This window comes from Condylostylus longicornis, unplaced genomic scaffold (assembly GCF_029603195.1).
Source record: "Condylostylus longicornis isolate FDR11 unplaced genomic scaffold, ASM2960319v2 ptg000005l, whole genome shotgun sequence".
NCBI lineage: Eukaryota > Metazoa > Arthropoda > Insecta > Diptera > Dolichopodidae > Condylostylus > Condylostylus longicornis.
The window spans coordinates 4,116,832-4,134,472 of record NW_026577974.1 but is presented as its reverse complement, the minus strand read 5'-3'; the positions used below and the strand labels follow the sequence as shown (position 1 = coordinate 4,134,472).

General features: G+C 22.4%; 1 protein-coding gene across 3 annotated transcripts in view; it reads left to right on the top strand.

Moving 5' to 3' along the window:
* Positions 1-17,641, top strand: part of LOC129616151 (germinal center kinase 1) — a 69,114-nt gene that overhangs the window by 43,635 nt on the left and 7,838 nt on the right. For all 3 annotated transcript variants that reach the window (XM_055531643.1, XM_055531638.1, XM_055531649.1), the window contains exons 3-4: positions 16,387-16,482; positions 16,550-16,678. In XM_055531643.1, coding sequence (XP_055387618.1) covers positions 16,387-16,482; positions 16,550-16,678 — 225 coding nt within the window. The remainder of the gene's footprint in view (positions 1-16,386; positions 16,483-16,549; positions 16,679-17,641) is intronic.

The following is a 17,641-nucleotide window of genomic DNA, read 5'->3' as shown; positions in this document are numbered from 1 at the left end:
GATTTAACGCTATTCACTAATCTCGCAATACTTTTTTTTCCATTCATATTTTATGTCATATTTTTTACAATTTCAAGTTATACAGAGCTAAAATTGAAAAAAAAAATTAATACATTTTATAAAGTGTTTTATTTTTACAGATATCTCCAATTTTTGGATAAACACTTGAATTACTAAATATGCAGCATAATAGTTAAGCAAAACTTTTTATAAACTATAATTATTTTGATAAAAACAACCAATATTGTGTGTCTTACGTAATAGTTACCATATTTTTTTTTTAAAAAACTACTGAATCGATAAATAAATATTGAATAAATAAATAATATTTTTCTTAATTAATATACTATGGGAAATGTTTTTATTACATAATTTATGATATACTTATAATACTTATGAAATAATATACATACTTTACAATATACCTAATGAATTTTCAATATAATTGATTCTCACATACCTTTTGTGCGTAAAATAATTAATGTGCATAAAATATTATTTACATACTTATAAATTATTTGTATTTATGAAATCATTCATTCAAGGACGTCATAACACAAATTAATTCATATTACATAAAATTCCTGAAAAGCTTTAAGAAAATCAAAAATAAATTAACGCTAGTCAATCTGAAAATTAGCTTAAATTTATATTTTTACTGAAATATATGTAATTGTATTAATGAGAAATTTATACTGTAATTAAAACTGAAATTTTATAATTAAAAATATTTAATGCATATTTAAGTTGACGAAATAATTTTTGATATAGAAATGTAATGGAAAATTTTATGACAGTCGTGGACGTAACAATGGTCGGAATAGTAGGTAACGCCATTCCATTGTACATCTAAACTTTTTTAATTTAGCACGTTCTTATTCTGAAAAGTAAATCAATTTGATTGCTTTACAAATGTGTCAAAAATCTATATTAAATTAAATACACTTTCAAAGCTACAATTCATCTCTCCTTACAAATATCAACGTCAAAAGGTAACACAAAATGACAGCTCAAATTTATAATAAGTACATTATAAAAAATTCACAATCTTTAACACAATTTACTAAATTTCAGACAGTATAATTGATTTCAAAATACCCAGTCGCATTCAACCTTATATTTATAAAATTATAAATTTTATTAATCATATTAATTTTTTATTAACCATCATTTTTAAAAAATTTCATTGTTAATTTTCGGTTTTATAGTGCGACCTTGTACTGTCTATAAAATTTAATGTTCCATATTATATTTACTTATACCTTTTATAATAATATAATCTGATATGCCTATAGCTTTCATGCGCATATACATACATATACGAAACGAATATTCGTATATCATATACGTTCGTATGACTGTAAATGTTGCATGCATTAATGTATATACATATTAAATTTTATAACCCAATTTGAAATTGATAATATAATTGATTAATAAAAGGCAGAAACAAAAATAATAAAAATAATAAAAAAAAAAAAAAAGAAAATTGGTTACTTAAAAAATGTGATGGAATGTCGCGGATAAACAAATATGAGTGTAAACACCTCCTAATAATAAAAAAAATTAATATAAAATGAGGAAGTCAAATTCAAAATTTTTATACATTTTTGGACATTGTAAGTTCTCGTGTATAATATAAATATGGGACCCACCTGATTATTTTTTTATTGTCTTTTTAGTTTATTATTAGTAAGTATATGCAACTGTAATTAACGGTGAATTTTTTTATTTAAAATTATTGTCATGAATTTTAATTAGTTTTTATTTATGGTTTTAATTAAATTTTTTAGGTTATTCTGCATAGTTCGAAAATCAAATTTTATACATGTGTATGTAAAAAAAATTAATTTGAATTAAAATTTTAAAAAATTTTAAAGCATTTTTAAATAAATTTTTTATAACACTTGTACATTAAATAATTTATTTTTAGATAAATAATATTTTATTCAAAAATGTATAAATGACACGCCTTCGGGGAAGGTTGTTGAAGGAAAGTACTAAAAATATTCCAATCGTTAATTACTATGGGAGGAGCTGCAAGCCGAAACATATTGAAAGTCAAATTAATTTACACGTAATGATGGCCCTTTTCAACTAGGATTTTAGTTATTTAAATTAAAAAATATCATAATTCTAAAGATTTTTTTTAGATAACGTTCCTCAAAAAAAGCTAAATTTACTTCAAACAAGTTCTATATAAAAATTTTTTAGTTTTATAAAAATATTTTCCTTTCAAAAATACATCCGAGATTATTTCATCTTTTGAAAAAGCCAGAATTTTGCAATAAGTGATTAAAAGTATTATTTTTTTTTTACCCACTTTAAATGTAAAAAGTGTAATTATAAATTAGTGATGGCATGATTATTTACTTGGAATTTCAAATTTTGAGTTTTCCCTATAATTTTTCTCTTTTACATAGTTCACATTAAAAAACTAACAAAAATTTTAGTTTTCTCTTTTTGTGAAACAAAGTAAATAAATTTCACTTTTCATTTATATTTTTTTTGTTATAACTTAAAAAAGTTTCCTCTTTTCAATTAATACTTTCTATTGAATAAGTTTAAAGACCCCTTAAATATTAAAAACTGAAATCCCTAACTATGTATGGGTAGATATGCAACTAACTATGCGACACACATAAATTTTTCCTCCTTTTTAGATCCCAATTTTTTTTTATTTATTTATTTTCCCTCTTTTTCCTATATAGTTCTATACACTAGGACTTTGTTTTTAGGTTATTAGAGTACAAATCATTTATATTCTCTCATTTTTCGTTTTTTTTTTTGTACATTTTATTTACCTTGATTTACACTTGTAATTTTTATAATGTTGCTTGCTATACTAAAAATACACTATGAGTGGTTCTTTAAACTACAAATTCTTTTTGCATTGCATTCACAATTCTTCATAATTTTTTACTTTTGTTTTTTTTTTTACTTTAATGCAATATTTTCGCTTTCATTTTTTATACTGCAACGAAATGAAAATGAAAGAAAGGAAAAAAGGCATAAGCAGAGGAATAGAGAATGGAAAAAAATAGCCTTATTTTTTTTTACTAAAAAAAAAATGTACAAAACGAGAGAAATAAATCATAATGATGAAGTGAAACCTCATTTAGGTCATAGTCTCTATATATAGAGAACAGCCGCTTTTTTTTAATAATTTAATGCATATAAATATAAGGATAGAACTATAATTTAGGTATGTCGTACTTAGTTAATATCTCTTTTTTACCCAGGTCTATATACTTCTCGTATTTACATATATATCTATACTTATATCTTTGCAGTACAGTTTTTCCTGTAAAATTATTAAAGTTCTGATTTTGTTGCTATTTTATAAAAGAAAAAACAGAAGAATATTAAAAAAATCTAGATGCAAATAAAAAAATAAACTAAATTGGAAAAAGCAAAAATATCTATGTATGTATGTATGTAGGATTACATACACTATATATTCTAAATGAACATAATGAACTGAACTGTTTTTTTTTTTGAATTTAAATTGCTTCCTTTTTTTATATCCTGATATAATATATAATGGGTTCATGCTTACATCATTACCCCATAAAGCCTGAAAAGACTTTTTTTTTCCTAAATTATTAAATTTTGTTTTGTATTTTAAATTGTTTATGTAAATGTGTTTATTTGTATGTAATGGGGATATATTATATAAATGTATAATAAATGTATAATAATTTTGTGCACCATCTGATTTCTCAGATTTAAATTGGAATATTTTGTTTAATTTTAAAACATATTATAGAAACTACTTGTAATCTATACTGTAATATTAAGTATGTGTATATATACGTGTATAGGAAAATTAGTGTTATTATGCAGCATTTAAATATATTAAAAATCCTACTTCAAACATGAATGTCCAGTATGCGCGAATATAATATGTATACGTCTATTTAAGTGAAATCTGTACAAAAATTAAGTATATTTATTTAATTGCGTTCATATTTTCCGAGATTAAAATTTCAATAATACGAGAATTTAGTTGCGTTATTAATTTTTAAAATTTTCGCATTTTGTTTACATATGCAAATATTCTGGTATATACATATGCATTCATTTTTTAACAATGTTATTTGAATCTTACTTTAAAATTATTAATTTTAAAACATAGAATTTGAAAATCCTAAAATCTGTGCTGGTATTAAAAAAAATACTATTGAATAAATAAAATTAAAATATTTTATCTGCACAGTAATTTTTTTCATTTTTATGCACAATATTTTTAGGATTGTGTAAAATAAAATTATATAGTTATTACTGAAGATTCCAATACAAATATCTGAAATTGAATATAGTATAATAAATACAAAAGAATAACAGCAATATATACTCATAAATTTATACATAATTAATTGTATGGCTCTTAAAAAGCTTTAATCTAAAACCTATCCAATAACTTTAGAAACATTCAGGAGGCACATTACTGTAGTAAATGGATAATTTCTGCATCTGCATATATATACTAAAATAAAACTAAAATAAAAAACGAAAATTTATGTAGCTCATACACCATTCTTCTTTATACATAATTAAAAGACATACTCACATATTATATGTGTATTTGATTCTGCACTCAATTCCGTATGCTTATTGAAGAAATAAGTAAAATATTGTAGACTGAAAATTGATGAATTAGAAACATAACTATTGTTACATAGTTATATTATTGTTAACCTTCTGCTGAATTTATTCGCTTCTCTCCGGCTACAAGTATGTAATACATAATTAATAAAAATGAAATTAAGGAACTTAAACTATTATTTATTTACTATATTGTGTTCTATTTCATTATTCAGGAAGTTCCCTTAATAATCCGAATGTGATTAATATATTCGGAATATTGAAAGAATTTCTTTAAAAATATTTTTTCCCATAAAGTTTTCATTATGATCAATATTTACAATATTTTGAATTAAATATACATACATATAATAAATATTTGAATATAAATTCTATTTATTACTTTCACACTTAAAATAAACACACAAAACGTCATGAGTTTTTTTTTTTTTTTGACGAAATAAAATTCTGCGGTTTCCTTATCAATTTTCCACATAAAATAGAAATTTTTTATCAATTAATTTTATCATTGATAAGCAATGACTATTAATGCATTGAAAGAAATGTTAATACAAGCAAGTACCTACTCCTTTTATTACATTATAAGAAATTTTTTATTATTTATTATACTTTAGTTATCAACAAATTGAATAGATGCAATAACAATAATTATCGCAATTTAAAAATATCAGAAAAAGTTTGAAAATTAAATATAGTAAAATAATTATACATTATATACAATAAAAATGTGAACAATATGTATAATGCCATTTTATTCTTCCATTGTATATTATTGAATAATGGCCAATTTTCTATGAGTAATATGATAAATTTTTATAAATAGTATAACAAAATATATTTATATCTAGTAGCATTCAGTGATTGAAATTTTAAAGATATAAAAAATATGGAAATTTGTAAAAATATTATAAATTTATTTGTAAGTGTAATGATTTTGTATTGAAATATATTAGAGACGATTATATTCTCTAAAAAGATTTCAAAATTTTGTGTTGTGCTAAAGTTGTTAATTAATTTACTTATAAACTTCATGTTTACATATAATTTATAATCATAAAATTGTGTGAAGTCTAGTAAATTTTCCATTTTTATTTCAAAATTAAATTTTAAATTGTTAAAATATTTGTTGTTTTTCCATTATATAATTAAATCATTATTTGTAAAGATAAGGTGCTTATTATTTGCACTTATACATTGTGGATACTTATAAATTAATAATAAATTCCATTGCGTTATCAGGTATAACTAAATATACACAAATTGAATTAAATTTTAAAGTACTCCAATTATAATGTGGACAATCTTCGTAAGTATGTGTATAATGTACATTATTCATTATAATATCAGATAAACTAGTTTTGAGGTTTCTATTAACTTGTATGTTTACACATCCATGTATGAACTTGTGTATATATGCAGAAAATATTGATATCTAAAAGTTTTTTCGGATGATTTCTAAAAAGAAAACCTATAAATGACTTGTAAATTAATAATAAATGAGTATAATTATTAAGCATTACCCATTATATTGTTAAAATTTCTTCAATTTTTCATTTTTCCAATACTTATGTATATCATTATCCAGCACGTCCTACAATTTATCATCGTGTTTGTACTGTAATAAAACTAGTAATCATAAAAAAATTTTTTATTAAAACTTATAAACTTAAATTAACAAAAAAATTAAAAACATTTTTGCTTTTTTTAATAAACTTTAATTCTAATTTCAAATTTTTCTCATCAAAAAAAAATAATTTTGACAGTAGAATTATAGAGAGTAAACAATCGATATTGATTGAACATCATAATAATTATTATTAATTAGTTAATAAAGAGAAATTACTATCGAACTTTTTATAGGTTTAAGTCTATGGTTTTGTTCTATTGCAATAAAATATCGAAATTATGATCATTACTAATTGCACTTGAAAATTGTGTCAATTAAGTATAATGTTATCGATAAAATATAATCGGTTTAGTGTGTTCACACTAAATTATAATAATAATTTGATAAAATTGCTTTTCGCCATTATGATTTATAAAATTGTGCTTAAAAAAAAAAACTGTTTGCTTTGTTTAAAATTGTTGTTACTGATTTAAAAACGTATACATATGTATGTATTTAATATTTGCCACACGTAAATTTGCGCTACATATTTTTACATATGTGTAACGTATGTATATATAAAAAGTTTATGTATAAGTGAATTTAATTCATTCACATTTTTAATTACTATTCACTTTAAATGGCTTCTTTATTATTTAATTCTAGAATAATATTTATTGTTTAACTACACATTTTAAGGAGCTATACCAAATTTAGAACGAACAATTAAAATTCTAACTATTTATTAAATAATATTATTCAAGTTGAATAACATATTCACATAGATCACAATCAAAAGGTCAGTTGCATATTGCATTAATTTTTATTAGAGGTAATAATGACAGAAAGATCACGTTCTTCACTATTCCATAGAATTTAAGTAATAGATACAGGAATCCAAAATTCAGCTAAAATTTTTCATACTTACAAAAATTTGTTTTCAATTAAGTATACAAATTTATATTTCAAATTTTCTAGCAATTTATTAATATTTTGAAAATACCAGATTATTTTTAATAAAAACATTTTTTTTTTTTTCAATTGGCATGCCCATTGTTTCAAATTTATTATAAGTATGTATGACTGAACATTTTAAAGAATAAAATTAATTTTGAAAAATACAATAAAAAAAATCTTTTTGATGACTAATTTTTGCCTTTAAAGTTTATTTTTTCTCATGTTATATTTATTCTGTTTTTTTTATTGTTAGTGTTTACGTGTTAAAAATCTTTAGTAAATTCATGAGCAGAAAAATACAATATGAACCTAGGATATTACATCTATTAAATATATAATAATAACAAATAATGTATGTATGTGTGTATGTATGTGTAGATAAAAAAAAAAGAATTTTAAATTTCTTTAAGTAAACCCAACCTTAACTATTTAAAAAATTTCTTGTGTTTTTTTTCCGCTATGTGAAAAAAAAACAAATTCTGAATAAGCAACCATATGGGTGCGTTTCCTATTGTCAACAATTTTCATAATAAGCAATCTAAAAAAAAACTGTTTTTCTTAGCTGTTTCTCTTAAATGTATTCTTAAATTGGCTATAATTTTTATAGTAGAATAGAAATTACACCCATTACAAATGTACATACAAACATACATACATACATACGTAAGTGACTATATGAAAATGTGTAAAAAAATATGCACATTTTTACTACTCGTAATAGTGTACACGTTTTTTTTTTTGAGTAAATCCCAATTGATTTTCTTTAAACTATGTATTTTCGGGAAAATATAATAGGAAAATATAAAACGAAGCACAAATTCGCACGTTTTTTTCTGTGTATATTATATTATTTTTTGTTTTTGTGTACTGTAAAAGATCTTCAAAACGATATTTTAATGTATCATAATCGATTTTCGAAAAAAAATCGTTTTAACAATATCTACCAAAAAAAAAACAACGCAAAAATCCGACTGTATGGAAAAACTAATAGGAAAAACTAAATATGTATATATATACGTCCATATTTATGTATATGTGTATAAAAAAACTTAAAAATAATGAAAACTATAAAAATGAAACATGAAAATGATTTTAACTCCCTATGGGTGCTTTTTCATGCCCAAAAAATTGATTCGCGAAAACTACATACATATGTATTATTTGTGACATTTCTTGACTTTGTAACAATTTCATTTATTTAGATTTGTAATAAGGGGCCTATAATAATATTTCACTTTTGCATTTCAGATAACATCTTAAATTTAAATCAATTAACTTTGTTAACAGAAATGTGGAGGGGATTTGTTAATCAATAAAGCAAATTATGAACACGTACATACATACATACTACTATAAGTTTAATTTTCTATAAGTTTACTGCCTATTTTTGTCGGTTGAAAATAAGGGAGTAATCGCACGAAATACATATCGTCGGCAAAACTGTGATACCACGTAAGTGCAAATATTTCCAAAAGTACTTTACCAATTTTCTGTTTAGGAAATGTCAAACAATCCATCTTTTAAATTTATGAAAATATGAAAATTATTTAAAGAATATGTAATTATTTATTAGTTTTTACTGTTTCGTAAATTTTAAAGATTGACTGTTTGAGATTTCATAAACAGAAAATTGATAAAGTACTTTTGGAAATATTTGCACTTACGAGGTATCACAGTTTTGCCGACGATATGTATTTTAAATCGCCACCTAGTAAGCAGCGCAAGTAGTGCCATATGTACTCAAATGACATTGTTATTTGGCCTATTTATACGTGTTTGTAAATATCTCTACAAATAATTTTTTAATAATGTGAGAGCATAAAAGAATTGCTGTGCATGGACTAAATGCAAACAAATGTAAACGGACCCATTTTCAGATTACTTCAAATCGAAAAAATTAATGGTATTTTGGTTACTGTTCATACATATTTACATATATAACTTTAAATAAAAAAAACTCAATTTATTTCCGAAATTGTCCCATAGATGGGGTATTTTTACATGAATAAAATAAAAATACTATGAAATGCTAAATAATTTTCCTAATTCCTTCTACGTATTTTATACATATATTTATTCTTTTCTTTTATTATTATATTTAAATATTCAATTATTACCGTTATTTTCTTTTATTTTTATTCACTCAAATACATACATACATATATAGGTAGATTTAAACACGGTAAGTATATTTTAGTAGTAGATCACTATCTTGCGTACATCTATGCTTAAATGAATAGTACAATATACATATTTTTAATGTGGCTTTTATACATATGTATGTATAGTACAATACACAAATTTCTAATGTGAACGAATATTTTGTATACTTTAACATGATATTTATGATTTTTTTGGTAATCATTATATCCCAGTGTGCCTGATGGTCACGAAGGTGACACTAAAATTTAATGAGGCATTACTATAAGTACACGTTGATATGTATCTACATACATACATATATTAACATGTGTATAAATATACATATGAGTACATACGGATACAACAACGAATTAAAAAAAAACCTTTTCATTATGGTTTTTGAGAATGTACCGTTATTTTACAAGATTTGTTTTTAACATATAAGGCAATTGTAAAAAGTTATGTATTTGGTGCCTTCTTGTATTAATTTTACATTATATTGTATATCAATATTATGTATGTATGTATAAATATAATGTGGATATGCGTACGTATATGAAAATCATACAAACTTTTAATGGAAATTGTAGCAACATTATATTGTGTTTATGTGCGATATGAGCGTAATATGAAAACAAAAATTTTTTAATTTTTTTTGGTATTTTCAAGGTGAAATGTTTTTCGTTCTTTTTTTGTTTCAAAAAGAAATACCAAAATTCTTATAAATTTTCCATCAATTTACCGCAAAAAATTTAAGAAAAAAATTGTATTAAATTACAAATAAAAAAAAGGACTTACATATTTTGCTCGTTCATTTTTTTTTTGTTAAAAATTACTTTTTGTTCCATTCTATAGAATTTTATATCGTTCTTTAATTAGGCGATAAATTAAAGAAAATAGAGAAGAATATTAGGCTACACAAACTATATTAATTTTATTTTTCTCTTTTTCTTATAAATTAATTTTGTATAATATACAAAATACGTAGAGTTTAAAAGCTTTACATAATTATTATGCTAATAAAATGTCAAAGATAATCAAATGAGCCTTGCCTTTGTGAGACTTGTCTTTTAAATATTATTAGTAAATCTTAGAAGAAATACGTATACCTATTTTTTATCTATTCCTATTTAATTTTCTTTTAAATATTATAAGCATAATTTAGCTTAAATTATAACGGTATTATAATAGATATTTTTTTTAATGTTAAACACAAATATGATGAATTTTAGATAATGTATAATTTCGTATATATATGTATAGTTGAGAATGAATGTATTCCATACATTATTTTGAAAAATGTGAAAACTGTGCCTTATTTTTAACTTAATCAAATTTTAAAATCTAAGAAAAAAATAAAAAAAAAATACAAAAAGAAAATGAAGAATCAAATTAAAATTGAAGAAGAAAGAATTGAATGAAATTGTAGTTGTACTAAAACATGTTGAATGTGTGAATATCATTTTATACTGCTTATATTTTAAATATATGGCAATACTTATATTCGATATATTTGATATTTTGCTTGATATCAACTGTCAAGCCCATTGTATTTGATATTCCATTGAACTATAACTGACACTTAGTTACTTATTTTAAATATTTGTAAAATAAAAATTGTATTCCAACAAAATTTTATTTTTTAAAGAAAAAATTTAGTTGAAGAGATAGTAAAATATTAGAAATATTGTAAAGCTGAAATCTATTGCCGAAATTTGAATGATAAGTTACAATTTTTGACTGGATTTTTCTGGAATTTTTAAAGAATTTTTAGTGAAATCACGGAAATTTATCCAATTTTTCAGTTCGGCTTTATATAAAAATGTAAAGAGTTGAATAAGAGGGAAAGTAAGGAAAATATTAGATTTTTTATTTATGCTTTTTTATGAAAATGTAAAATTATAATAAAATTTAAAATTTTTAGATTAATTTTATCAACAAAAAACTGTTTAAGCAAAATAACGCTTCTTTTAGCTATGTATATCAGATCAAAAATTTGTGATTATTTGAAACATGAAACGAGAATCATCATCTTTATATACATATTTTAATATGGGTCATATTTTCTAAACATGATTATTTTATTTTCACCATCAATCAGATGCGTTTTATAGAAAAGAAGAAAAAGGTAACATTCACAAGATTTAAGCATAACAAATTTTGTGTGATTGTATAGATACATACCTACAAACATATCTTAATACGAGCAAACTATATGTTCCTATACCTTATGACAATATATTACACAATACATTATGTATATCAGATCAAAAACGAAATATTCTTGTTTGATATTATAGGAGTGTAATGAAATCTGAAAGTTAGAAAGTTAAATATTCAAAAATAATGATGACGATTTATCAAAGAATTATAATTAGCATAAAATATTAATTTTATATATGTATATATTCAGCAAAAACAAGAACCGAAAAAGAACCACGTGTCGTTTACAATTTGAACTATGTATGTTAAGATTTTAATTTTTTTGTGTAGGAATTATAAACTTGTATAAGAAATTTTTAAGAAAAATAAATAATTACTGGAGATAACCTACATAATTATAAGGTGTAATAAAAGAAAATTATTTAAATCATTTTTAATGCAACGAAAATCAAAAAAAATTATTTAAATTCAAATTAAAATTACAAAAATTATAAGATCCATATCTATTTTTTAAAATCATGTAAATTGTAGAAAAAATTTAAATATGATTGAATAGCTTCTCGCAATAATATTCCAAGAAGAATTGAATAATTCAAAAAAGTTTTACATATTTACAATAATTTATTTTTTGTATGACACTACAGTTTTTGTTATTTAATTAATTCTATCGAACGTGAAACAATTTAAAAAATATTAAGTTTATTAATTAAAAATCTCTTGAAATTGTAATATTAAAAAGTCTTTTGTTCTCTAGGATATTAGTTATGTAAGTATATCTACTTATACACAAAAGTTAAACAAAGAGATATTTTATTATTTAAATGTTTTATTGTTTTGCATAAATGTTCTTAATTAATAACAGTTAATATTGATACTATTAATCATCTCGTACGATGATCATAAATTATTTTTTACAACTTCTGAACTTCTATATATATATGCGTTTACATTATGTATCCTGTATATTTGTACATAAGTATGTACTTTGTTAGTTTTGATAAATTTCAATTATACAAACTTTTTTTTTAACAACTATTATTTTATATTTATTGTATACATATATATGTCATGTGCCTCCAAAATCAATAAATTACCCGTGTTCTAAATAATTATTATAAATTACTTATATTATATTTTATTTCTGAATTATTAATAATATTATGTACATGCATAAATTGAATTTGTAATTTTTGTTTTTACATATATTTTTTTCTTTTCTTTATTTTCTTATTGTTTAACATTGTAAATTAGAACTTTACTGTAGATAGGTAAGTATATGAGTCACATTTTACTTGTTAATCTTTACCACGTCATCAAGAAAAATTTTCCATGTGCAATGTATAAATAGTGAAAAAAAAATTTTTTCTATAATATTAAAGTTTAATTTCATACACGTGAATATTATGGTAAAGACAAAGAAATATATAGAATAAAAAAAATAAGAAAAAGCAAAAAAAAAAAAACACGATCTATAAAAAGGGAATAAAAGAAAGGTATAATAATCTGGGATTTAAAAAAAAAATATTTATATTTATAGTAAAAAATGTAACTCTCGTGAGTTCGTCGAAAAATAACTATAATAAACGAACATGAGTATAATATGGGTTCGTATTACGAGTACGAGTGCAAGCATACTTATAGTTTATACATATGGATATTGAAAAAGTTGAATCACGTATGTAATTGAAATATGTCCTATAGCACCATATTATTAAGTATATTTAAATGTAGGTAGATATACATATATACTTAATTTATAATATTATTATATTGTTTAATATAAATCGTTCAAATGTGATTAATATAATTCAAAAGATGGGTCTTATGATTAAAAGTAATCTGTGATGATACAAATAGTTTTTTACTTTAAAGGAAGAAAATTTATTCACAATAGACGTAATTCAAATTTTTGTAAAATAATTATTAAAAACTCTTTTCTCTTGCAGTTTAACTAGAAAATATGAGTACTTTTAATTTTTAAGAATTTTCATAAGGAATAATATACTTTTCATACTAAAAATACAAAATTAATGAAATTTAAAAAAATTTACCTAAGACGATTATATTTCTTCTAGTTTAGCCGAAAAAAGCCGTTTTAATTGCAATACTAAAATTTGAAATACAAAAATTTCATTGTTCTATTCTGCATTTTGTTAAATATTGACAATATGCGAAAAGAACATTAAAACTAAATCATATATTTAATATTACTACATACTACATATTAAAATTATTATTTATTTATGTACAAATGTGCAACTTAATTCATATATTGCATACTTTTAGGGAATAACCAACACTTTGCATAATATTAGGGCACACCTTTTTTGGCAATAGACGTTTCAAATTCTCTTTATAAGAATTTTGAACAAATTTTGATTATAAAATAACAAACCTTTTAAAATAACATAATTTTTAATTTAAAATTAGAAAATATTTATTCAATTTTGAACACTATCGACATTTTGTGTTATCCAAATATAACAACATAAGCAGACACTAAACTAAATTTGGTAGACCATCACTATACGTTTTATTTACTTATAAATAGGCAACACTAATTCCATATATTGCATAGGTAAGAATAAAAAACATTACACTCATGATATATTGAATGTTTGTGTTCTCATATTATATAAAAACAATGCACTAGTACCCATAATATAGCTAGAGTTTCCATGAAAGGAAAACCTATGTGAGAAAAAAAGATATAAGAAGATATGAAAAAAAAATTTTGTTTTTGCATGATTCCAACAAATGTAAACGAATAACAAAAAAAAAAAACAAAATAGAAAATTCATAAAAACAACGAGAAATAAGTAAAAACTAAAAAAAAAATTAAAAAAAAAAATTGGAAAATTTTAGTCACGCCACATCGATTTGTTATTCAGCAAAGTCGAAATGTGATTAAGAAATGAAAAATTGGAAAATTATTTCGTATTACAGTAAAAAAAATCTACTAATAAATATAATATATGTATATATATATATACTTTTTTGAGAAAAATATTCTCATACATATTCATTTATTCCATTTAAGAAATTATTATATTAAAAATATTGAAAACAGTAAAAAACTTAAAAATAAACCAAATTTGCAGACCAAAGTAATTGCATTAAATACAGATATACACTGTTTTTTAGAATAATATTTGTTTAATATTGGGTAAATGGACCTAAAAGCAATGAAGAGGTGATCTAAGTTGTATATGGCGGGAACGTAAATATCGCAAAAGCCCTCGCACACTATCCATCAATATTTCATGCTGAAACATATACTATTGAATTATGTGATCTGACGTGTATCAGAAGAAACCTCAGCAGGAGCAGGTTCTTTATTATATCGGACAGTAAGGTCGTTTTTGGAATCCTCTCGTCTGAGATATTGGAAATGAGAAAGCTAACGATGTAGCCTGAAGAAGACAATTGCTTTCATTGGATGGATTACTTTGGAGTGCCAAGGTGACGTATCTGCGTGTCCTTAATGGTTGGTAGTTGGTACAATGGCTGCGTATTCTGAATGGTTGGTTGGGCCTGGATCGATATTGAAAATTTTTTTTCCTCTATAACAGTTATTTGATTTAAAATTCAGATAAATTTTATGTAATTTGACGTTTTGTTAATTTACACTAAATTATTCACACTAAATTATTCGTAATGGTTAAATATTTTTAAAAATTCTACTGTATTTAAAGCTATTTATGTTAATTCTTTGCGAAATAAATGATTGCAATAGTCTAAATTTTTATACATATTAATATATAATAAAAGCACTTAGCATTTTTTTAATATTTTTATATTTTCCATACTTGTTTTTTTAGTTATTGAATTCTAATAGACTTATTGGTTTGTCAAAGATAGAGGGATCATGAAAAGTTCACATAATTAAAATAAAAACATAAAAATAATAAAAACTGTATATGCACATAAATATAATATATTTAAATATGTATTTGTATATGTATAAATAAATGTGATGCTTTTGAATTCACGTTTAAAATGTTCAATATTTTGCTTGTACTTAATATTTAATTTTCTTGTTATTGATATTTTATAATTATTTACTTCAAATATACTTTGCAAAATTAATCTAAGACAAGCATTTGTGATTATAAACAATTTTAATAATCAATCTTGTCAATTATGAATATGATTGAAAAGTAATTAATCAATAATTTGAATGAAAAACAGAAAACTATAACTGCATACTTAATGTCCAAAATCCAAATATTTGGAACAATGAACTGCATTGGAATTTGTGTATCTACATTTTGTAATTGAATTCGTCTCCATGATTTTATTACGATAAACTTATCAAAAACTTTGACATGTCAAAAATTTTTCTTTACCCAAATTTTAGTGTTAAAGGAAACATTTTATATCCTCTAACTTCCAACCTTAAAAATAAGGACAAAAAAATATTTCAAAAAAAAATTCTACGAATAATGGAAATTATTTTATACACCTACCCATTTCGTTCAAAGCAGGTAAAAATTATAATAAAAAAAAAAAATTTGTGAAATTTAAAATTTTGGTAGACCAATTTGGATTTTTTTTCCTTTTCCTCAAAAAAGGTTTACAAGTATAATAAAAACCCTTACAAAAACCATTAAAAAATTTCATGAAAACTGACAAATTAATAATTAAATTAAATACTAATATATTAAAATAATTATTACCTAATTATTAATTATTTAAAAAAAATGAAAGAAAAAAAAAGGTTATGTGCGTCAGTTTCATAATTACATGAAAAATTTTTCACCACGGTTCATATTCTTAAAATTGTATTGATTTTATTTTAAATTCTACTCACTAGGTGGACTTTTGTCAATATAAATTTTTAATTATAAACTTTTGACGTAAAATGAAGAATATTTTATTAATAATCCTTTTTTTTTTGTCTATTACAGAAAGTGGATCCTGAGCTGATTTTTACAAAACAGGAGCGAATAGGTAAAGGATCCTTTGGTGAGGTATTTAAAGGAATCGATAATAGAACGCAACAGGTAATTTTAATTTAATCATTAAAACGTAAATGGAAAATATTAGAAAAAAAAAATTTATTTTTTTAAGGTTGTTGCTATTAAAATAATTGATTTAGAAGAAGCTGAAGATGAAATTGAAGATATACAACAAGAAATTATGGTATTATCACAATGTGATTCACCATATGTTACAAAGTATTATGGATCCTACTTGAAAGTAAGTTTTCCTTAAGTGAAGAATTTGGAAATTATTTTAGTCTGAAAATCTTTTCTTATTTAATAATATATAAAAAATATTTCAAAATTTCGCGAAAAATATGGAAACCAATTGGTGTTTCACCATTTTTAAATTCGTCTATACTAACAAAGAAAATTTGATACCACATTTCGATCCTACTACATAATACACAATATATACGCAAATTTTTCATTAAATTAAATTTTCTAAATTCTCATATATTAAGAACTAATGACAGCTAATTGAAATTTTAATTCAATTTCCAAAAAAAAAAGAGAGCGCTTATTTTCTATAAAGTCAAAGTTTTCGGTGCCATTAAGATTGAGATATCTTGTAACAACTAGTACATTATAACATATACCAGTTTAGTAACATACTAATTGAAAGAATTTCCATTAAATTGCTGTATTCTGCAGTATTTATACTTTAATCGCATTAAAATATAAAAAAAAAGAATTTATTTCTGTTCTATTCTACTTTCTTTTTCCAAGCTATTTTAAAGTATGCATTCTATATATTTTGCTTTTACCATTATATACTTAATCTTAATGTTATCTCATATACATGGAAAACATATTAACTTTGAAAAGTCGATTTTCCCAAATGTAGAAATTTTGAGTTATGTGAGCGTTGCAGAAAACAAACGATAAAGTAAAAATCTAATTGCTATTCAATGTGAATGAATTTTTTCTTTATCCTTAAATTAAATACTCTTACATAGCTATATCTACATATTAACATTGTGTTCACATGTATGATTCATTCAACTTTTCTTAAGGTATAATAGTTTAATAGATATTTCTTACTCGTGTAGTAAGTATATAGAAAATCAATATATTCAACTGACAAAATATCAGGCATATAACATAGAGAATTTGTATAATTAAGGGGCATTTAATTATATTTTGAAGAAGTTATTTTTATCTCTTATAACATTATTGA